This window comes from Schistocerca gregaria, chromosome 10 (genome assembly GCF_023897955.1).
Source record: "Schistocerca gregaria isolate iqSchGreg1 chromosome 10, iqSchGreg1.2, whole genome shotgun sequence".
Classification (NCBI taxonomy): domain Eukaryota; kingdom Metazoa; phylum Arthropoda; class Insecta; order Orthoptera; family Acrididae; genus Schistocerca; species Schistocerca gregaria.
The window spans coordinates 203,778,786-203,803,369 of NC_064929.1; the positions used below are offsets into that span (position 1 = coordinate 203,778,786).

General features: G+C 44.8%; 1 protein-coding gene across 4 annotated transcripts in view; it reads right to left on the bottom strand.

The window, feature by feature from the left end:
* Nucleotides 1-24,584, bottom strand: part of LOC126293649 (carbonic anhydrase 1-like) — a 133,913-nt gene that overhangs the window by 70,633 nt on the left and 38,696 nt on the right. For 3 of the 4 annotated variants that reach the window (XM_049986930.1, XM_049986928.1, XM_049986929.1), the window contains exons 4-5: nucleotides 21,819-21,860; nucleotides 5,261-5,428 (exon numbers count right to left, since the gene is read on the bottom strand). In XM_049986930.1, coding sequence (XP_049842887.1) covers nucleotides 5,261-5,428; nucleotides 21,819-21,860 — 210 coding nt within the window. The remainder of the gene's footprint in view (nucleotides 1-5,260; nucleotides 5,429-21,818; nucleotides 21,861-24,584) is intronic. The other variant, XM_049986931.1, reaches the window with a different exon arrangement.

Here is a 24,584-nt window from a genome sequence, read left to right on the forward strand (position 1 = left end):
CAAAAAATGTGTGCTAGTGTGCATTTCTTTTGGAGTGACCCTCGTATTTGCACTGTTAATACCCTATTGTATTCTCTGGGCAGCTTCTGCAAAGGAAGATGCGGAAAGACAACTACAGTGTCACGTCACTTTGATATCGAGGTGTATGAGCACAAGCTCATATTACAAAAGGGTGGGAAAGGAAGTCGGCTGTGTCCTCTCAAAGGAACCACTCTGACATCTGCCTGGAGCGATTTAGGAGAACCACGGAAAACCTAAATCAGGATTGCTGGAAGTGAATTTGAACCCTGTCTGAGAACTCCAACTCTCCTCCGGCAGTACGAGTCCAGTGTTCTGACCACTGTACCGCCTAATTTGCTGCAGCTTCTGCATGTGAACAGCTCACCGAAATCAGTCTTCAGTACGGATTCACATTGGCTTAAGAAAATCTGCAAAAGTTTCTACATATATACTCCGCTAGCCACCAAGCGGTGTGTGCCGAATTCGCGCCAAAGTCATATTTGCCCGCCTGTGTTCCACTCAAAATCGCGCGAGGGAAAAACGACTGTCTGAACGCCTCAGTACGAGCTCTTTGAATGTTGACCATTGCGTTATTTGAAAGTTGATGGTAATAATACATGCTCTACATCCTCGGCGAAGATCGGATTTCGGAGTTTAGTGAGCAGCCTCTTCTGTTTAGCGCGCCGTATGAGATCTGTAATGCTCTCGCGATTGCTAAATGTACCAGTCACGAATCTTGCCGCTCTTCTTTGGACCTTCTCAATCTTCTGAATCATACAAACTGGTAAGGGTCCCATACAGATGAACAATACTCCAAGAGTGGACGAACTAACGTATTGTAAGCAATTTCCTTTGTTGAAGGACTGCATCACTTCACGATTCTACCAATAAACTGCAATCTAGAGTTCGCCTTGCCTGTTACTTGTGTATTCAGATCATTCCATTTGATATCATTCCGAATAGTCACGCCCAGATACTTGACGGATGTTACCGCTTCAAAACACTGGGCATTTATTTTGTGCTCGTACATCACTGGGGATTTTCATCTTGTGATACGCAGTAGGTTGCACTCTCTAATATTAAGAGATGACTGCCAGTCATTACACCACACATTTATTTTCTGTAAATCCTCATTGATTTGTTCACAACTTTCGTGTGATACAACTTTCCTGTAGACTACAGCATCATCGGCAAACAGTCTAATGCCGTTGTCAATACCATCAACCACATCGTTTATGTAAATCGTAAAAAGCAGCGGACCTATTACGCTGCCCTGGGGCACACCTGATGGTAAGGTTGTTTCTGTCGAAGTCACCCCGTTCATGACGACATACTGCTCTCTGTCTGTTAGAAAACTTGCTATCCAACAGAATATGTCATCGGATAGACCTAAGCGCGCACTTTTTGGAGCAATCAACAGTGCGGAACTGAGTCGAACGCCTTTCGAAAGTCGAGAAATATGGCATCAACCTGAGAGCCGGTATCTAGAGCCTGTTGTATATCCTTGCACAAAGAGGACCAGCTGTGTCTCGCATGACCGCTGTTTCCTAAAACCGTGCTGGTTTCTTCAGATGAGCTTCTCAGCTGTTGTAAAGAATCTTCATTAAACTTGTAAGTTTTATTATTTCCTACAGATTCTACAAGCCTGCGTAACAGTTTCCGGACACCCCTGTGGAGCGTAGAACTGCTTCAAATTGGAATGAGAGGCGGACTCGCCAGTACAAAAGGTGGCGGGGAGTGTCGTATTGTCATCAGAGGAGCGAAGACAGCAAAATGGGTCGATCAGGAGTGCTCAGTGTCTCGGAACATGGTCTGGTCATTGGATGTCATCTGAGTAATAAATCTGTCTGGGAAGATCTCAACTCTTCCAAAGCTGCAAAAGACTGCTGTTGGTGATGTGGTTGTGAAGTGGAAACGGGAAGGAACGACCACATTTAAGCCAAGACCGGGCACACACTAACGGACAGGGAGCATTGAGCATTCCGGAGGATAATTGTAAAAAAATAACACTAAAGCGGCGCGAGGAACCACCCCTGAGTTCCAAAGTGCTGCCAGCAGTCCAGCTGACACAATGACTGAGCGCAGGGAGTTGAAAAGAATGTGGCACAGTGGTCGAGCAACTCCTCATAACACGTGCGTTTCTGCAGTCAGCCTCAGGCGGTGCAAAGGGCGACGCCAGCGGTTAGTGAAAGACAGGAAACAAGTATTTCCAGTGGTGAATCACACTATATCCTGTGGCACTGTAACTGAAGTGCATAGGTTCGACCAGTCCCTCGGGAATGTTACATGCTCTCACATGCAATGACAACAGTGGAATAAAGAGGAGATGAGTTACAGTATGGGGGCGTTTTTCATGGTTAAAGAGTGGTCTTTTTGCTGTGCTTGAGGAAAGGCAGAATGAGTAAGAATATGAACATGTTTGGCAGCATTCTGTTCTGCATTCAGTAGAGGAACAGTTCGGATATGATGTTTGTTTGTTTCAGCATGACAATGCGCCTGCCATGCAGCAATGTGGCAATGATTTGTAGGCAGTAACATTCCTGAAATGGCCTGCCCTGCCGAGAGCCCCAATCCGAACACAATGCAACACCTCTTGGGTGAGTTACAACGTCGACTCCGCCCCGACCCAAGTGTCCGACATCGCTATCTTCTCCAGTTTTGGCCCCTGATGAAGAATGCGCTGCCATTACTCAATAGACATTCAGACACCTCACTGAAGAGTCCTTAGCAGAGTTCAAGTTGTCCAAATGGCGAAGGGTAGCCACACACTCCACATTAATATTCACTAACAGTTGTCCAGAACCTTCTGATCAGAGAGCACATTTTGGTCAGCAACGCCGATATACTCAAGCTTTCAGTGCTCATACCAAGAAGAATTGTTTCAAGTGCAGCACTGCGCCAGGCTTCCTTCTTGTAATGGTTACCATTAAAGTGCTACCAAAATTTTTTCGCGGTGTAACCCACTAACATACACTATATGATCAAAATTATCCGGACACCCACAAAAACATACATTTTTCATATTAGCAGTATTGCGCTGCCACCTACTACCAGGTACTCCGTATCAGCGACCTCAGCAGTCGTTAGACATGCTGAGAGATCAGACTTCAAGTGTGGTCAGGTGATTGGGTGTCACTTGTGTCATACGTCTGTACTCGAGATTTCCACACTCCTAAACATCCCTAGGCCCACTGTTTCCGATGTGATAGTGAAGTAGAAACGAGAAGGGAAACAAAAACGTACAGGCCGACCTCGTCTGTTGACTGACAGAGACGGTAGACAGTTGAAGAGGGTCATAATGTGTAAGAGGCAGACATCTGTCCAGACCATCACACAGGAATTCCAAACTGTATCAGGATCCACTGCAAGTACTATGACAGTTAGGCGGGACGTGAGATAACTTGGGTTTCATGGTCGAGCGGCTGCTCATAAGCCACACAACACGCTGGTAAATGCTAAACGACGCCTCGCTTGGTGTAAGGAGCGTGAACGTTGGAAGATTGAACAGTGGAAAAACGTTGTGTGGAGTGACGAATCGCGCTACACAATGTGGCGATTCGATGGCAGGTTGTGGGTATGGCGAATTCGTGGTGAACGTCGTCTGCCACTGTGTGTAGTGCCAACAGTAAAATTCGGATGCGGTGGTGTTGCGGTGTGGTCGTGTTTTTCATGGAGGGGGCTTGTACCCCTTGTGTTGCGTGGCAGTATCACAGCACAGGCCTACAGTGATGTTTTAAGCAGCTTCTTGCTTCCCACTGTTGAAAAGCAATTTGGGGATGGAACCTGCATCTTTCAACACGGCCGAGCACTTGTTCATAATGCAGGGCCTGTGGCGGAGTGGTTACACGACAATATCATCCCCGTAATAGACTGGCTTGCACAGAGTCCTGACCTGAATCCTATAGAATACTTTCGGGATGTTTTGGAGCGCCGACTTCGTGCCAGGCCTCACCGAGCGACGTTGATACCTCTCCTCAGTGCAGCACTCCGTGAATAATGGGCTGCCATTCCCCAAGAAACATTCCAGCACCTGATTGAACGCATGCCTGCGAGTGCAGAAGCAGTCATCAAGGCTAAGGGAGGGCCAACTCCATATTGAATTCCAGCATTACCGATGGGGGCCGCCACAAACTTGTAAGTCATTTTCAGCCAGGTGTCCGGATACTTTTGCTCATGTAGTGTATGCAACTGATACGTTCTGTGCCCTGAAAGGATGAAAGTAGTGGAACTAAGCAGTTTTGGCAATGACATTCGCCACTGCAGGCCGTGCAGATGTGCATCTGCATGAACACCTAGGTTCATATTCCTCAAACCACCGTATGGTGCTTGGCGGAGAGTACCCTGCACCACTTGCAGTCATTTCCTTCCTTGTTCCACTTGCAAACAGAACTAGGGAAAAACGACTGCCCTTATGCCTCTGTACAAGTCCTGATTTCTGGTATCTTCGCGGTCCTTACGCAAAATGTATGTTGATGGCAGTGGAATCGTTCTGCAGTCAGCTTCAAATGCTTGTTCTCTAAATTTTTCTCAACAGCGTTCATCGAAAAGAATGTCGTCTTTCCTCCCGGGGTTCCCGTTTGAGTTCCCAAAGTATCTCCTAAATAATTGTGCGTTGTTCGAATCTAGGAGCCCTCCTCTGAATTGCTTCCATGTCTTCCCCTGATTCCAACCTGGTGCTAATCCCAAACACTCGAGCATCACTCAAGAACAGGTTCCACTAGCGCCCTATGTGTGGTGTCGTTTAGAGATGAACCACACTTTCCCAAAATTCTCCAAATATACAGAAGTCAATCATTAGCCATCCGCAGCACATTTCTCAAAAAATGTTCAAATGTGTGTGAAATCTTATGGGACTTAACTGCTAAGGTCATCAGTCCCTAAGCTTACACACTATTTAACCTAAATTATCCTAAGGACAAACACACACACACACACACACACACACCCATTCCCGAGGGAGGACTCGAACCTCCGCCGGGACCAGCACAGATCTCACATGCTCATTTCGCTAGATATCACTTTGTAGCATTACACTGAGATATTTAAACGGTGTGACTGTGGTGAAGCGGTACACTACTAATGCCATATTCAAACGTTATAGGTTTGTTTTTGTTACTCATCCACATTTACTTAAATATTCCTGGTTTTTGAGCTAGTTGTAGAAATACAGACGCAATGGCTAACAGCACGGCTTTGGAACTCAGTTTCACACAGCAGCGTCTCTGTGTCAACAAGGCTTTAGTAAGAAGAGGTTACTTACCTGTGTGGCCATTATTCAATATCTTAAATTGATATGGAGACCACATGAAATCTGGGACCTCCAGGGGTGCCTGGATATCGAGGGACTCGGTTTGACTCATGGGGATGTCCAAGGGGCTCTGCGCTCTGCCACCGCATTCAGGGAACGTACTCGGCCAATGGACAGGACCTGCCAAATGGAGGGCACAACTCAGGCATGGCGATGAGTCAATAGCAGGGTCAGTGAAAGAAGATACCTGACAGCTACCGTGGGCATGGCGTAGTCACTTTGTACATCTACATCAACCAACCACGTAAAGCGATTCTGTACATGTCTCTAATGTAATGCCTCAGTGTTGTCACAGCTCTGTAGATGACTGTTGTTTCTACCTTCTGCTGCTGCCAGTTGTCAAGTATCTTCTTACACCGATTCTAGCACAGTTATCGCAACTCAGAAATAGGTTCATCAGTAACTGTACTTTTTATACACTACACTGTCACGTTATTATGAACTCCCCCTTGTGTTCAACAACTGACAACAGTTTTCTTGTTTAGGGGAGCTTGCATGTCCAATACAGTCAAGGTCAAATAAGCAAAATTTATGCACCTTAACCTCGAGTGAAAAGAGCAATCTAAAAATTTTACAGGAACTTATTCGGGTTGAAAAGTAATGTGAACCCCTGTACTTACTTGAGAGTGGTTTATTAATAAAGTGTTGGACCCCCATTTTCCCATAATACAGCTGCGAGTGTTTTGGGATAATGGCGTATAATGTTTGCATACTCTCCAGTGGAATGTTATGTCACTCTTTGGTCACAACCTCTCCTAACTCTTGTAGTGACAAGGGAGAGACAAAGATCTGCCCCCAGAATCTGCACCCCAATACCGTCCACAAGGGTTTGATGATGTGCAAGTCCTGGGACTGTGCTGGCCAGGGAAGACGCTGCAGTTCAGTTGCACGCTCCTCATACCACGACTGTACTGTCCTGGCTGTGTGAATGGGTGCATTATCGTCCTGAAATATGGCATCATTGTTGGGGACCGATATTTGAATCATGGGGTGCACATGATCACCAGAAGTGTTCACATAATCGTTGGCTGTAACACGGCCTCTGAGAGTAGTTATGGGACCAGCAGAATACCCACACCATCACACTTCCACCTCCATGCTTAACCATCGGAATCAGGCAATCAGGATTGTAGGTTTCTTTTGACGTTCTCCAGAAGTAAACCCGGCCTGATGTTGGAAATAACGAAAACATTGGATTGTCGGACCGTACGTTGTGTTTCAGCTGATCAGCCGTCCAGGATTTATGCTCCTGGCATTATCTTATGCGTTTCTTTTCGTTGGTGTTCGTCATTAAAGGTTTCGGTATAGCAGCTCGTCCATGAATAGTCACTTTATGGAGTTCTCGGCGGACAGTGTCGATAGATACAAGGTCTGGAAGATGGCCATTGAGCTCTGTAGACACTATAGGCGCCATAGTTTTGCCTTGTTTTGGCACAATTCGTGTTAGCGCACGACGATCTCTGTCACTTGGTTTAGATTTGCGCCCACTATCACGTTTACATGATGATGTCTTTTCATGTTTTGTGTAGACTGTCATGACTGTTGAAACAGTTGCTCTTAAAACATTCAATAATTTAGTATCTTGGTTACTGATACACACACGCACACACACACACACACACACACACACACACACACACACACAAGCGCGCGCGCAGCCTGAACTGTTGTCTATTGAGTCACAGACCAATAAAATAGCATCAAGAGGAGAAGACACACATTAAGGGAATACATGACATCTCATACACCAATAGTTGTTCATCACATGGTGAAGACAATAAGCTCAAGGAAAAATCCACCACAGCCACTGATTTTGTCCTAAAAGTTATCATTCATTCTCAGTCTGTTGATTTCTTACTGACTTATTTGAGATAGCCAATGCTGCAATAAATACAAATAAATTAAGCATTCTTTACCAGACTTCTGTCGAAAATGAAATCTAAGGTACATGCTGAAATTTCGGTCAATAGAGTTTTTCATATTTTCAGAGTTTCATTTATCAATAGTTACCAAATTTTTATTTCACAGTGCTCTCAGTACAAGTTTAATTTTTTATTTATTTTCGGATTTCTGCACTTTAAAGAGTTGTTATTAAACACACACACACACACACACACACGCACGCACACACACACACACACACACACACACACACACACACACACACACACACACACACACCATTTTTATTCTCTAGTGTGCAAAATCTCATTTTGTGCATAAATAATAGACTGAAAACATTTATTCCAACCAGCAGAATACATCTAAGTAGTTATGCAACCCAAACATAATGTGTGTGATACTTCAAAATAAATTATGTTCATCCTATACTTTCAAATACCCGTAATTCCCCATTGCTGTTACAAATAAACAAATGGTAAAACTGCAGCAAATATGCGTACTATTAAAGTTTCGATCTCTGCAGAAAGCGTAAACAAACAGCGTTATCCCAAAGTCATGAGACAGTTCCAGTTTAATGATGGCGACACTCACAGAGTACGTCACTCCAGTGATATTTCTCCTGCATGCTCCACATCGTTGTCAGATAATTAGTTCACAAAAATCAGTCCAAATACTTTCGTTTCCATAAAATTCCTAAATGTCATCATACATTTCCGACCGAGGTACTTGAAGATGAGATTTCATTAGAGACTGCCAATTAGTTGAGCTACTGCTGCAAACGTTCTCTCACACCCTCTATGCTGTCTGCCTTTAACACTGGCTGGAACAAAAGCACGTTTGTCCCAGTCGAACAGTGTTGCTTTGCAAGTTGGGATCTCGCCAAAGCGACCTTTAGACACACCCCGTCACTGTCACTTGTCACCCTACCTGTGGCGTCGTTGCATCGACACACATGCTCAACAGTGTACCAATGCATGCTCACGTCAGCCATGACTTCACAACAGAGACAGTTCTATACTGAAACAAAGTAATAAAACATGGACAACAATGCTTTTCGTCAGTTTCAAAGCAGGCATACCAGAAAAAATTAAAACAACGGAGACTTCTCAGACATGGCTGTAACAGCAAAGGAAGTGTTCCATGTACTGTACATGCATATATTTAGATTTGTATCATGGCTATCGTAACAGCTTTTAATGAAATGAATATCGTGTTCCTCTTTCTTCGTGAGAAGTACTTCACTATGAACATAAAGGATGTGCACACACGGTCAGTGTGTGGGTGTTACGTTGACGAGTTGCGCAACGGATTGGTCTGACAAGCACCCTTTAGCTCCTGCAAGAAGCAATTTCCACCCCACACTACTACAGAAGTTAGACGGACACTCCTAACGTACCAAAGAAAAAAGTTCCCGAAAAACTTTCAGCAATAAATATCTTCTGGAGTCGTCCGCTGTAAGGAAAAGATACAAACATGTTCTATTTTCTTACGTAACTAGTGGGATACTTGGGTACTGGAGTATTGCTAGTTAGTATAAGAAAACTATTAAACGAACGGAAAATATTATTTATTGCAAAATTTACGAAAACCAAGTGAAACTTTTATTTATAAACTGATACACAAATTTCTTGGTTCTTTTCGGAATATGAGGTTACCTCTTATGGATAGGACTCCTGTTAATGACATTTATATACAAAGTGTGGGGAAGCTCTTTTATCCCTTTTCTTTAAGAATGTTATTTACTCGGCAGAATGGCTGAGAGCCGCGCCTACTCAACTTGAATAATTATCCGATAGATTTTTTTCTAAGTACGCTCGAGGCTGTTGCGTGAGTAACGTAATGCAGTGACATGAATGAAGTATGTCATTTCTAATAGAGGAAAGACGGGGCTCGCCTAGGCTGTAGCACCTTACCGTGAGCTGCGACGACTGCTGCCTGCGTCGTTCGCAGCTGAAAAACAACACCACTGTCTCTTTCTATCTGGATTGACCTTCGCCAATCGAACTCTCCCTACGCCTTGATGGAGTCAAGGACTCCTATCTGCCCCTACTCTAACTATTGGCGTGGTACACCGGTCAGATAACCAGTCCACCGCGATGCCACTCAATGTTCGCTCGCAGGCGCTAACTAATACTCTGTCTATGTTCACACTGCACATTGAGTGTCACGGCCAAGAAAGTGAACAAACGCTTCATCGCGAGCGACTCAGTATAGAGTATCACTCCGATTCGCTAGCGACAGAGGTGCTCTCTCAGTGCAGTACTGGGAAGAGAAATTGTTCCTCGCTCTCTGCGTACACACACGAGAGAATTCGCTCCCGCTACGTGTTCCCTATTCAAGGGTATCACCAAAACCACCGCTCTCCACGCAAAAAGTGAAAGGGTATATCATCCGCTGTCTTTTCCTCACTCCTGCGGCTCATTGCGTCAGAAATAGTCCACCAATCAGCGTTACTCTTACAAATGGGAGAATGGCTAAGCCGAACAATCCGGAAACATATAGTATCTGCGTTAGGCTTTTACTGTCCACTTGTGAGAACTCTGAAACTGCGCACTAGGTCGATCAAAAAAATGGGTATGCTGGGGCTCTCCCAAGCAATACAGCAGGTTTTGCTTTTAAGGTGAACACCCAGGCCATTATCCCTTTTCTCTGGCAAAAAACTGTTTTGGTCGATGGGTTGTCAGATGGCTGGTGCACCTCCATGCTAACCCACCCTCCTACGGACTTTGCAGCGGACTTGTTACCTCCGCCGAACAAAAACTACTGTGGCCGTCGTATCTAGAATGTTTGTGTACGCCAGCCTCGACTTTTAATCTCGGTGCGCACATGCGATTTATTTATTAGATTTGCATATCGATTAAATGGAAATATGTAGAACTGACTCTACCCTATCGAGTTTGGGCTCGAATGAAACATCTTGATATGCAAAATACGATGGTGAGGTCGGAATATGTAAGAAATGAAGGTCAGGAGACCACCCCACCGTACAACACTAATGTTAACAATGCTTATGCTCGACAGCAACGTAAATAAACAATCACATACTGCATCTGGCTGCACTAGCAGTGGAGGATATATAAAGCAGATGTTTAATGCACCCATGTTGTTTGCTGTTCGTCAGCGACAAAGGCTGGAATTTCCACACCAATATCACAACTTGATCTCCGCCGAGTGGTGACAGGTGGCCTTTTCAGATGACTCACCTTTTATGCTCCATCAGGCAGATAGCCGTTGGTGTGTACTGCATCAAAGTCTACAACAGTTATGGCCTGGGGAATGTCTTTGGGGCACTGGGTGATCTCGTCATTCTCGAGGGCACAGCGGATCAACACAAGTATACATCTATCGTTTGGTACCATTTCCACCCCTACCTGCAGTCTGTGTTTCTTCGGCACGATGGCATCTACCAGTAGGACAATCCAACGTGTCACACAGCTCTCGGTGTACGTGCGTGGTTCTAAGAGCACCACGATGAGTTTACATGTACTCTCCCGGCCACCAAACGCCTCTGGATTTGAACCTACTCGACTGAGAAACCTATCGTAGCTGGCAACGAACTGGAATTGGCTTGGCACCACACCCCGTCGGTGCCTCTCAGGACCTCACTGATACCCTTCATGCACGCCTCGCAATGGTACGCACAGCAAAATATGGTTATTTTTGACTTTTGACAGGTGGTCACATCAATGTACGAGCGTCACTCCAAAAGAAATGTACACTATTTTTGTAAAAATACAGTTTACATTCTGCATGTGTGAAAGTTTTACAGTGTGAAGATACATTCTTCCCGCTTGTTTTCAAACTTAGTTCAACCTCTTCCCGTGAGTGGCGCCGTCACAGCATGTCTTCAAGATGGCTGCTATACTTGACGTTCGTCAGAAGCAACGTGTTGTCATAGAATTCCTGTGCTGTGAAAACAAGACAGTGGGAAACATCCACAAGAGGTTGAAAAAGGTGTACGGTGATGCTGCTGTCATAGTACAGTTAGTCAGTCGGTGGGCAAGCAGGTTACGTTATGAAAGCGGGCACGGCAATATTGAGGATTGTCCTCGCAGCGGCAGGCCTCGTACTGCACACACTCCAGACAATGTACAGAGTGTTAACGAATTGGTGACTGCTGACAGACGCATCACAGTGAACGAATTGTCACGCTACGTTGAGATAGGGGAAGGAAGTGTTTGCAGAATACTGAAAGTGTTGGCGTTAAAAAAGGTTTGTGCCAGGTGGGTTCCCAGGATGTTGACAGTGGCTCACAAAGAAACAAGAAAAACGGTATGCAGCGAACTTTTGGAACAGTGCGACAATGACGGATTTCTTGGAAGAATTGTGACAGGTGATGAAACATGGCTCCATCATTTTTCACCAGAGAGGAAGAGGCAAGCAATGGAGTGGCATAATGCAAATTCACCCAAGGAAAAAAAATTCAAAACCACACCTTCTGCTGTATAAGTTATGTCTACGGTGTTTTTCGATTCCGAAGGACTCTTGCTTATGGACATAATGCCAAGTGGAACCACCATAAGTTCTGATGCATATGTGACAACACTGAAGAAACCTCAAGCTCGACTGACCACATCGGCAAAAGGAGGATGTTTTGCTGTTGCACGACAATGCACGGCCACATGTCAGTCAAAAAACCATGGAAGCGATCACAAAACTAAGATGGACAACACTGAAACCTCCTAACCTGGGTCCATTTGACAATCATCGCTTTGGGGAACTGAAAGGCTCTCTTCGTGGAACATTGCATGGTGCCAAATACTGGCTCCAACAGGCTGCTCCAGAATTTTACAGTGCGGCTATACAGGCTCTGGTTCCAAGATGTAATGATGGAAATTATGTGGAGAAATGAAAATATTGTTCCTAAAGGATGTATCTACACACTGTAAAACTTTCAAACATGTAGAATAAAAAATAATGTGCATTTCTTTGAAGTGACCCTCGTAAATGGACAGTGTAGATACTCGTTGTTGGCTCCATCATGCAAAGCAAAAAAAAAAAAAAGGTTCAAATGGCCCTGAGCACTATGCGACTTAACCTCTGAGGTCATCAGTCGCCTAAAACTTAGAACTACTTAAACCTAACTAACCTAAAGGCATCACACACATCCATGCCCGAGGCAGGATTCGAACCGGCGACCGTAGCGGTCGCTCGGCTCCAGACTGCAGCGCCTAGAACCGCACGGCCACTCCGGCTGGCATCCAAAGCAGTTCAGTAAGTTTTGTCTACATTTATTAGATTTCTTTTTGCTTATTTAACTACTGTTAAATAATTACGAGAAATGGCAACACCTTAACATAGAGTACAAGGTGTGATGTAGTAAGTGAGAACAAAATGACCCGGTGCTGTACAATGAGATTTACGACCTGAAATTGAAAGGGAGCCACCAGATATCAAGATGATTAAGACTTGTTGTGATAAATTTCTAGCCACTTGGAGCGTAAACAGGCAGTTAGGTTCCGGCAGAAAACAAATCTGTGTTGAAATGGTAGAGGAGAGCAAAGAAACTTTCCAAAGGCACCCATCAAAGTCAGTTTTCCAATAATCGCGAGAGCTAAACATCCCTCACTCAGCAATTCACAAGGTGCTGCATAAACAGCTTCTCGTGCACGCTTACAAATTCTTGAACTGAAACGGCTAGGCATTGAAGAGGATTGGCTTGCAGCTTCGCCACGAATTTGCTATTGAGAAGCTGGATTCGATGAGGCAAAACCCCCGGCATCTAGGAAATCTCGTTTTCTCTGATAAAGGAACATTCCATACATGTGAGAAAATCAACCGGCACAATATTCGTATCTGGGGTTCGAAAAATCTCCAGACGTTTCAGAAACATACATTTGAAGATAGTAACTGCTCTCGAAAGAACAGATACCATTGATGACCGTGCAGCTTCTCTAGAATAAATGATAATTAACTGAAACCCCCAGCTGCCGACAGGTGTTGTTCATATACCTCGATGGGGAGAGCTCAGATGGATAGAGCGTCTGCCACGTAAGCAGGAGGTCCCGGGTTCGAGTCCCAGTTGGGGCACACATCTTCAGCTGTCCCCATTGAAATATATCAAGAACACCTGTCTGTAGCTGAGGGTTTCTATTAATCATCATTTATTGTAGAGAAGCTGCACGGTCATCAGTGGTACCTGTTCTTTCGAGAACGGTTACTTACTTTACTTTACTTTTTCGTGTCTGTAGATTTGTCTCAAAGCCTTTCAGCCCAATGTCGGGCCAAGTCCAATGTTTCTCTCTTCTCAAGCCATAGTTCGTCAAGGGTACACCTTGTGGGGCAGATGGAACACTGTAGAAGGTGTTCCATATCCTGAACTTCACCACAGTCGCATTTGTTGTTTCCTTCGTCCTTGAAGCCACATTTGACTAGGTTTGCTTTAACTGATGCGTTTCAGTGTTCTCCAAATCTTCCAGCTTGATGTACTGCCGCTGGGTATTTCTCGTGAGGCAGGGTAGTCCTTCGGAGGCTTGTTCAATTCACTAGTGAGGAATCTCTTGCGGGATTTAAGTCTGCTACGTCCACATGAAGAACCATGCAGAGGGTGGCGTTCGTCGAAAATCTGTTTAAATTTTTCTGTATGTTCGTGCGCAATTCTTCGTGATTCAGGAGATGAGACTCCAGCTGCTTTATATATATATAAAGTATGTGAGATACATTTCAGATTGATAGGTCTATCCATTCGTGAGAACAAAGAGTCTAAACAGTCGGAAAGACAGACATATCGACATAAGGACAACAAAGCGATCCTTGTTCACCGTGCGGATGGTAAGTCGCGGTTCCGTAGCCTTCCAGGAGGACGGCTGCTCAACACCAGTGCAGCGTGACGGAGACAAGCTGGCAGCGGCTCCATTATACTCTGAGAAACATTCACGTGGGCATCAGTGGGTCCAGTGGAGAACGTGCAAGGCACCACGACGGCCAAGGAGTACCGTACATATCGTACACTGGTTGCACACCACGTACACCCCGTCATGACGGTCACTTGACGGCAGCAGTATTTTTCAACAAGATAATGCGCCATGTTACAAGGTCAGGAGTGTGGTGGAGTGGTCCGAGGAAAACAATGGCGAGTGTTGTGCAGTCATAAAGGATACAGGAGTGGGCCTTCGGCCTCGAAAGCCGATATCGATGATGTTTCGTTGAATGGTTCAGAAGCTGACACTTGTTGATGGCCCACCATTGAAATCTGCAGCAATTTGCGGAACGGTTGCATTTCTGTCACGTTGAACGATTCTCTTCAGTCGTCGTTGGTCCCGTTCTTGCACGATCTTTCTACGGCAGCAGCAATGTCGGAGATTTGATGTTTTACCGGATTACTGATATTCACTGCACACTCGTGAAATGGTCGTACGGGAAAATCCCCACTTCATCGCCACCTCGGAGCTGCTATGTCCCATCACTCGTCCCACGACTATAACACCACGTTGAAACTCTCTTAAATCTTGATAACTTGCCACTGTAGCAGCAGTAACCGATCTAACAACTGCGCCAGACACCTGTTGTCTTATATAGCCGTTGCCAACTGCAGCGCCGTATTCTGCCTGTTTACATTGTATTTGAATATGCATGCCTCTACTAGTTTCTTCAGCGCTTCAGTGCATATCACACAAATGACCGTATCCTTTGATATACCTCGATGGGGAGAGCTGCAAATGTGTGCCCCGACCGGGACTCGAACCCGGGACCTCCTGCTTACATGGCAGACGCTCTATCCATCTGACTCACCGAGGACACAGATGAATAACGCGATTGCAGGGACTTATCCGTTGTACGCTTCCCGTGAGACCCACATTGCCAACTGTCCACAATCGACATACTTAATGTACCCAATAGAAATTTGCCTATCCACTGATTACTTGCGCACTAAGGTGGCGATTCCCGTAAGAGTTCGGGCAACCTGTGCGCATTCGCACAGACAAAGGTCAATGGCCGGGTAGCCTTTAACTATATATATGAAGATAGTAAGTGTTCTCGAAAGAACAGGTACCATTGATACTCATCTGTGTCCTCGGTGGCTCAGATGGATAGAGCGTCTGTACATTTTCAGCTGTCACCACCGAGGTATATCAATAACACCTGTCGCAAGCTGAGGGTTTCAATTAATTATCATTGTTTCAGAAATATATCAGAGACCGTGAAAAGGTAAATGTGTCAAGTGTGCTGATCAAAGGCAGCGTAACTTCACCGGTACCCCCACCTAAGAAACAATAACAGGAACTGTTTGTCTGGACATCCCTGAGCAATTTGCTGCCCCTTGCTTTCTTTCCGTTCTACCAAATGTGATCTTCCAGCAGGATGGTTCACCACCACTCTGGAGTTAACATGTTCGTGACCTCCAGGACTGAACATTTCCATAGCAATTGATAGGAAGTGATGGACAAACCAACGGGCCACTGCCGTCATCAGACCGTGCTCTGGATTTCTTCTTGCTGGCTTACATCATGTATGCTCGAATTGTGGGTGCGGTAGCTTTTATTACCCCAGACATGTCGAAATGGGTCGATCAGAGTCGTTCCATAAATCTCGCAATCACAATGCATTCACATGATTCTCACGATGCACTTTACATTATTTGGTTTTCCAGCAGACTCTGGAGAAGGTTCAAATGGCTCTGAGCACTATGGGACTTAACATCTATGGTCATTAGTCCCCTAGAACTTAGAACTACTTAAACCTAACTAACTTTTGGACATAAGAACATCACACACATCCATGACCGAGGCAGGATTCGAACCTGCGACCGTAGCAGTCGCGCGTCTCCGGACTGAGCACCTAGAACCGCTAGACCACCGCGGCCGGCCACTCTGGAGAAGGTCTGAACGAATGTGTTACGTTACTTCGCTTAAAAAAATCCCTTGCATTCCCCACTGATAATTACCTGCCTATTGTCAGACTGGTACATATCATATGCTACTCATAACTGATCTACTGTCATTAGTATTTGGACTTTATTCCCATATCTGTTGCTAAGGTAGAATACTCAAAATTTCTGGGTGTGTGCATTGATGAGAAGTTGAATTGGAAGAAACACATGGATGAAACGGTTAGGTTCAGCTACTTATGCTGTTAGGGTTGTTTTTGTGATAAACATATCAGTAAATTAGCCTACTATGCCTATGTTCATTCACTGTTTGCATATGGCATCATATTTTGGGGCAATTCGTCATTAAGAGAGAAAGTATTCATTGCACAAAAGCGTGTAATAAGAATAATAGTTGGGGCCCAACCAAGATCACCTTGCAGACATTTATTTAAGGAACTCGGGATATTCACAGTACCTTCGCAATACATATATTGACTTACGAAATTTGTCGTTAATAATTCAAAAATAACACCGAAGTGCATAGCTACAACACTAGAAGAAAGGATGATATTCACTATTCTGGATTAAATTTCACTTTGCCAGAGAGAGGTGAATTATGCTGCCACAAAAATATTTGGTCATTTGCCAAATCGTATTAAAAGTCTGACAGATAGCCAACCAACATTTAAAATCAAATTAAAATAATTTCTGAATGACAACTCCTTCTACTCAATAGATGAATTCTTAGATATGGAGTAGTAACTGTAAAAAAGGTTAATTAATTACTTCGTGTTAAAAAAACTTATGTTAAAGTGTCATGTTCCACATCATTACAAAAAATATCGTATTCATGATCTATGGAACAAGGATTAATGTATGTATGTATGAGTTAATAAAGTAGTTAACATTTGTAATTAATAACGCCAATTGCACTTAGAAAAACAGTCCTGGTCATACAAATCACATTTATTAGTGATTCGTTTCAGTCCAAAAATCGACCATCGTCAGACGCTACTCCAAAGTTGATGTGTGGAGGTGGATCCATGGAGCAGGAACTGCAATAGTCTGCATTAAGAGTGATGTAAGAATTCTGAGTGTCTTCAGTCGTAATGTTTCTCCTCTCATCTTCAAATAGTGTATGTAATTTTAATGACATAGATTATTAATTGACTAATGGATGAGAATGAGGCTTCCTATTTTGTTACAGTTGGTGAAGTTGTTGTAGTATCCTTGTTGCTACTGTAATGCCCTCGTCGCCACTCTAGAGTTTTGTACCAGTAAGCAATTGAGAAGGGGTTGTCTTGTGGCTGGTATCCTCTTTCTGCAACACAACTGCACATGTAGACTAACAGTTTTCTTTATTTAAATGGACAGGAAGCTACTTATTCTCAATACAGTCCATGTGTTGTGGTACAAGCTCAAAATGGCTCTGAGCACTATGGGACTTAACAGCTGAGGTCATCAGTCCCCTAGAACTTAGAACTACTTAAACCTAACCAACCTAAGGACATCACACACAACCATGCCCGAGGCAGGATTCGAACCTGCGTCCGTAGCGGTCGCGCAGTTCCAGACTGTAGTGCCTAGAAACGCTCGGCCATCCCGGCCGGCAATACAAGCTCTTCCGTAATACTCTTCTTGCAGACAATTTCAGTAATGTGGCTACAATATGATACTATTGTAGCGGCACCGCCGTTTAGGATAGGGAAAGTTAGATTTGTGCGATATTCCGAGCGCAAGTCACAGCCAGGTGTGGGTCGGATTGCAGTGAGTTCCGCTGACCAGCAGTTGCGAAGTAGAATGGAGGCCACAGGGCCGTCGAATCGCTGAAAAGAGTAAACATAGCGATTTCCATGTCGCACGCTACAGGCAGAAGGGGCCCAGTGCTGCAACCCAGGTGTTGTGCGTACCTAGCTAGGAGCCGCGCGTTAGCGAAACAGAGGCGTATTCTAACGAGATTGATTCAAGTGTGGCAGTTCTCCTGGACGGCGGGGCGTGTCACATCTCCGCGTTACATGCAGCAACAGATGGGGCGCCAGTGTCCCAGTCTGTCCCAGTCCACGGCGGGCCTTTGGTTCGACCCTCTGAGGGCCTGCCAGCAGTGGATCACTCTACAGCTCGCTTCCGCAGGCATTAGTCTCGGCTCCCGACACACGCCGGAGACAATCTGAGGCGAGAGCCACAGATTCGGACACCGGATCGGAGGCGCTTGCAGTCACAACGATCTCAGCTATGCCAGCGCGGAAGGAAGCAGTGGGCTGCTCTGCGGCTCTCAGCGGAGCATTGCTGAGTCATCGGGGAAGAAGAGCGCTGAGCCGGCTTCAGGCACAGCCCTGATGATGCGGTCCTACAAGGCCGACACACAGGAGCACTTGGTCGCTGGGGCGATGGCCTCAGCATTGCAGGACCCTGTGACAGGGACCGAGATGAATGGGGCACTGTAGTGGAAACAAATAAATCATTTGGAAACTTCTCGCCGAGTTTTAATATGGCAACAACCTACTACATTTGGTGTCTTCCCACTACATTTGGTCATCCCGATACATTCAGCGGCAGAAGTCGCCATGACACTACGTCATGTCGTAGCCTAAGCCCGTTCTGCGAATGAATGACAGATGCCAACTAGAAAGAGTCAGTGACTGACTGACTGAGGCCCTCTGGTCAGCAGTGCCGACCTAAACACGTGCTGTAGCGTTGGTGGCTTGTTGCTTGCAAGTCTGTCTCTGGCCTCTCTCGTGACAGGCATGTTTCATCAAGCGCCTAATATGAGTCTTCTCGCCCCATCTTTGTCGACCAGTGTGCTGGCGATAGATTATGCCAGCACAGTTATTTTCTGAGACGTTGACAATACCTGGAGACATCTACAGCTCCTTCTCTGTGGATCTGTCTCCTCACATCAACTTTGGAGTATGATCTGAAGATGGACCGCCGTTTAACTGAAATAAGTTACCAATAGATGTGATTTGTGTGACTTTGACTGTTTTTCTAAGTACAATTGTGAAACTGATCGCTATTTTCCCAAAAAAATTTCGAAGATAAGTGAACAACATCAGTGATTGATGGTTTTTTGGTTGATACAGGAGAGGGGACAAAACAGCGAAGTCATCTTCCCCTTGGGTTAGAGAGGGACAGGGAAGGAAGTCGGCTGTGCCCTTTCACAGGAGCCGCCTTATCATTTACCTGAAGTGATTTAAGGAAATCACGGAAAACCTAAATCAGAATGGCTGCTTGCAGGTTTGAACCATTGTCCTCCAGAATGTGAATCCAGTGTGCTAACCACTGTGCCACCTCGCTCGGTCAGTGACTGCCAGAAGGAAACCATCTACTTATAGATTAGCAATGACAGCCAACAAGTTGCAAAATACAGGTTTATTAAACTTTGATCACAGTTTCGACCCTCATAGTCTTCAAGAATTGCACCATAACATTTCGAATGAGGTTGCAGCAATTCCAGCAGTCCAGTTTCGACCCGCCTTCAGCATCTTGCTGAAGAAGGTTCGAAATTGCCAAGAGATGAATGGTGGTCACTTTCAACAACTGCTATAGCCAGATTAGTACTGCATTTCCTTTCCTGTGCTTATTTCTTTGTACCCAGGAACACTGTTCTCCAGGCCACTTTTATTTGCCCCACCCTGTGTTTGAGTGTACTAGTTTAACATGCAGGAGTGTTTAATCTGGTCTGCTTCAATTACAGTTATGTTAGCCAAACGTTTCGACAACCCATATTAGGTTCCTTTCATTTAATGTCGAGTGTCATTCTAGTTTCATGGCAATGCTTTGTTTGGACTATCACATAGCATGCTGTCACATAGCATGCCCAGTGTCTTGTGCCTTAAGCACTGTGAGCTCAATTTTTGTTAAGTGTGTTTTCTTAACAACCGACTTACCATATGGAGGGTTCTGCATGGAGTTAATACCGTGTTTAGTTGGTTACTATTTGTGTTTAATATCGTGACTTTTGTCCACTAGCAATCGATGTGTTTGTGATGTAGCTTTTGCACAACACTGCTGCAAATTTGGTAGTGCATGAGATTCTGTCCCAAGCGAACCTTGATATCGAGTGATAAATATTGTTTCCCGATTTTTAACAAAATACATGACACTGCGCCTACTCAAAATAATGGTGGCTACTGATCTCTCTATGTTCTGTCTGCTTGTCTTAGTAGTGAAAGCAACGGCCTTGCAACAGTAGATACACCGGTTCCCGTCAGATCACCGAAGTTAAGCACTCGGGCGTGGCCGGTACTTAGATGGGTGACCATCCCGGCCGCCATGCGCTGTTGACATTATTCGGGGTGCACTCAGCCTCGTGATGCCAATTGAGGAGCTACTCGACCAAATAGTAGCGGCTGCGGTCAGAGAAAACCATCATAATTACCAGGAGAGGGGTGTGCTGTCCACACGCCCCTCCTATTCGCATACTCACCTGAGGATGACACGGCGATCGAATGGTGCCGATAGGTCCCTTGTGGTTTGAGGACGGAGTGTTTTGCCTTAGTAGTAGCAGGGGGTAGAATGTGTATAAAACTGCGTTATTCTTTTGCAACTTAGTTGGGAACTTTGTTATTTCTGATGGCAGCCTGAATCCAATTTCAATTATCTTTGCAGCCATACATTCATAAAGTAACACTAATTTAGGAGCCCCTACTAATGCCTGTTCTGATCTTTGCTCTTACTGGAACCATCAATTTCCCTTAATTAATGTGCTTCAGAGTGTTACTGGTGACTACCCCACGTGTTTATCTAAATAAATCGTCACTGTCCATGACGAAAGAACCCCACCGTCTCTGTAAAAAATTTCCAACCACACGCTGGTGCTTTTCATCCTCCCACGTCCACTTATTTCTGAATGATGATTAAGCAGGAAACAGATCTAAAGAAAGAAATGACCAGAATGAGAAATACGGAATGTGATATAGTTCAGTACAATTTCAATTATCTTGCCTTGCCTGACATGATTGCCTAGTTTTGCTTAGTTTCTCGTAGGGTCACGTACTTGGCGTTATCATTCTACAGATTACAAAGAACGTGATATAACGAGAAACGTACATACTTACCTGCATATACCTAGAAATCAATCCCTTTATGCAGCACTTGGGTTCACACGTGTTTATTTTTAACAGAAGGCATATTAAAATATAGATCACACCTTTCACATGACGATCCTGGCGATTAACTCATATGGGAAACAGTAGGCGCAAAGCATTCCAATTTCTTACCCCCCCTCCCTTTTTCAAACGCTTGAATGCACATGGGTTTAGACAGAGTCGTCTGGAACTCTAGACACTTACTGGGTCACAAAAGTAGCCCATCTAGAAATGTATTAATTTTCTACACAAAACTATCTTACTTAGTTTACATGATGCCACAAATAGCAAGCATCTGTGAGTCATAGTTCTCTTTAATTTCATTTGAAAATGATGGAGGTTTCACGTGGGAATGCTGTAGAACACATATTTCACATAAAAAATAATGTGTGTAGTCTTTGTGCTCATTCCATATGTTCCTAGTAACGTATTCCTCACGAAGAAAGAGGAAAAACAACTTTTTTCCCCCGGGTTGACAGGATAGTCGCCATAGAAATTTAAATATGTGCATGTTAAAGTACATATTATTTTGTGTGTCACATAAGTGTTATACGTTGTATTTTTCCGATATTTTGCTCGCAGATGGACAAATTGATTTCAGGATCAAACAAAGCAATCTGTTCTGTCTAATCTAATCTAAGGTGAACTAATGTATTGTAATCCTGAATATGCCGTATGGTCTTCCAAGCAGGAAGGCTGAAATATAACTCACCATGTTCTCCTTCGTATCCAAAGTCCCCCCTGAATGGTCTCACTGAAACAAACGACCAACATGTGTCACTAGTTACTTCTTATAATTACTGGAATTTGGGCACTAATGCTGTACATTCAAAAGAAGCACTTCAGATGCGCTTACAACCAAACTATTCCGTCCGAGATGTCGGATTTACCGGCAAAACTCCAAATACAGGAACGTCACAGAGAAAAAATAGACTAATAAACATAACATAAACATAACATTAACTGAATTTGCCGTCGGTGCTTGGCAAGATGTCATAACAATATCGTGTAGGAAACACGCAATTTTATGGAAAATTGTGATTCTTTGTTCACATTTTAGTTTTCTGCTTCTTCGGCCATCGTTATGTGACAAGCGAACATCGCAACTCCAAATAAAATTACGTGCGGCTTACGCAGACATTGTTTATATAGAAGATACAAATGATACAAGAGTGTTTACAAAGCAAAATCTTAATTTTTTCTGTCATGCAAAAGCAGTTCCACGTAACTAAAAAACTAGCCTTTGGTGTGGATATCGTTATATTTAAAATCAGATGAAAAATGTAGTTCAATTTGTAGTTGTAGTGTGATATTTGTGCAATTAAAACTTAAATTAGCAGTAAGGGAAAAGGAAACTGAGTTTGGGCATTTAATTCCAAGGTGGTATTCTGTGTCAAGTATTTCCGTCAAGGCCGCATTTCTGCACTTCATGACAGCATATTAAACTTCACAGTCTACTTTATATTCCTTGCTTCCTGCTAAAACATGACGTTCAGCAAAGAATGAGTCCGTCTTCCTTATCTCCAACCGCCCTGATGTTCAGACTACCTAACTCTGACAGACCAGCATATTTTTTCGGCAGCTTCATACGCACCAGTAAATGAACCAGGCAAAAAGAAATACAAACGTCTCAAAAATGAGATCGACAGGAAGTGCAAAATGGCTAAACAGGGATGGCTAGAGGACAAATGTAAGGATGTAGCGGCTTATCTCACTAGGGGTATGATAGATGCTGCCTACAAGAAAATTAAAGAGACCTTTGGAGAAAAGAGAACCACTTGTATGAACATCAAGAGCTTTGTAAATTCTAAGACTTTCCCGGCGATTTGTTGACATCTCGTAAAATCGGGTGTACTACCGGTGGTCCGCGTCTTCCCAACACGATATTTCGACGTCGTAACTCGGCGTCTTCATCAGGTGTTCCCTGAGACTGGTTGGCGAGCTGACCTCGTCCCATATGCCTGGGCGGTGTGTGGTGCTCCCTATGCCGTCCGCGCCCGCTGTGGCCATTTCTGTCGGTGGTATCAGTCTCTAGGCGCTTCCTCTTCGGTCCGCGCCCGTTGCGGCTCTCTTCTGAGGTATCGGACGTCCCAAGGCGTTCCCTATTGGGTCCGCGCCCGATAGGCGCGATCCTAGCACTATCATGGCTCTGCTGAAGCTCCTTATGCTGTCCGCGACCGCGGCGAGTTTCTCTCGTGGCCGAGCCATTGTCCTGGCCTTCTGAACCCGGTGTGCGCCTGTGAGGTGTGCTTCCTGTGGCATCCGACTGTTGTTGGAGCTGCGTATTATGATGGCCATCCTCCAAGGAGCTTGCTGCCGCCTGGTGTCGAGTATGCCTTTCTGTTCCGTTACTTATACCCTTGGACGTCTGTAGCTCATTCCTGGAGGATGGAACTTCCTTCCGTTGTTTCTGTAGTAGTTCCAAAGCAGGATTCCACGCAGTACTAAGCTGATATCCTGCTTCTCGGTTGGTCAAGTTCTCCGTCATCTTGATTTCAATCGATTCATTAATGACACTAGCCCAGAATCGGGGGGTCTGAACCAGGATCCTAGTTTTGTCATACTCCATGGTGTGCTCAAGGTCAAGGCAATGTTCTGCTATAGCAGATTTAGTTACCTGTCGTAACCTGGTGTGTCTCTGGTGTTCTTTACATCTTATTTCAACTGTTCTTGTAGTTTGACCGATGTAAGCCATCCCGTATTCACACGGTATATGGTAGACACCAGGTTTCCTTAACCCCAAATCATCCTTGACAGTTCCAAGGAGCGTCCTGATCTTGTTAGGTGGGCAGAACACACTCTTGATATTGTGTTTCTTCAGGATTCTGCTGATCTTGGCAGATATAGGCCCCGCATATGGTAGAAAGGCTACTTTCCTGGTCTCTTCTTCCTGCTCCTCATCTGTTGCCTCAGGTCGTCTGGTGGGACGGAGCGCTTTACGGATGTCTCTGGTGGAGTATCCATTCTCTGTGAACACTCTTTGTAGATGTTCTAATTCCGCTGTCAGGCTGTCTGTGTCAGAGAGTGTTTTGGCTCGGTGTACGAGTGTTCTCAGCACTCCATGCTTCTGTGCTGGGTGATGGCAGCTGTCAGCCTGTAGATATAAGTCAGTGTGTGTTGGTTTCCTGTACACACTGTGGCCTAAGGTGCCGTCTGCCTTCCTCTTTACCAGGACATCGAGGAATGGGAGCTGACCATCACTCTCTAGTTCCATGGTGAACTTGATGTTGGGGTGTCTTGTGTTCAGATGGTCCAGGAACTCATCCAGTCTTCTCTTGCCATGTGGCCAGATGACGAATGTATCATCAACATATCTGAAGAAACACGTCGGCTGGTAGGCAGCAGTTGTAAGTGCCTCATCCTCGAATTTCTCCATAAACAGATTCGCCACTACCGGAGATAAGGGGCTGCCCATGGCCACTCCCTCAGTCTGCTCATAGAATTGGCCTCCACAAAGGAAGTATGTCGATGTCAAAAT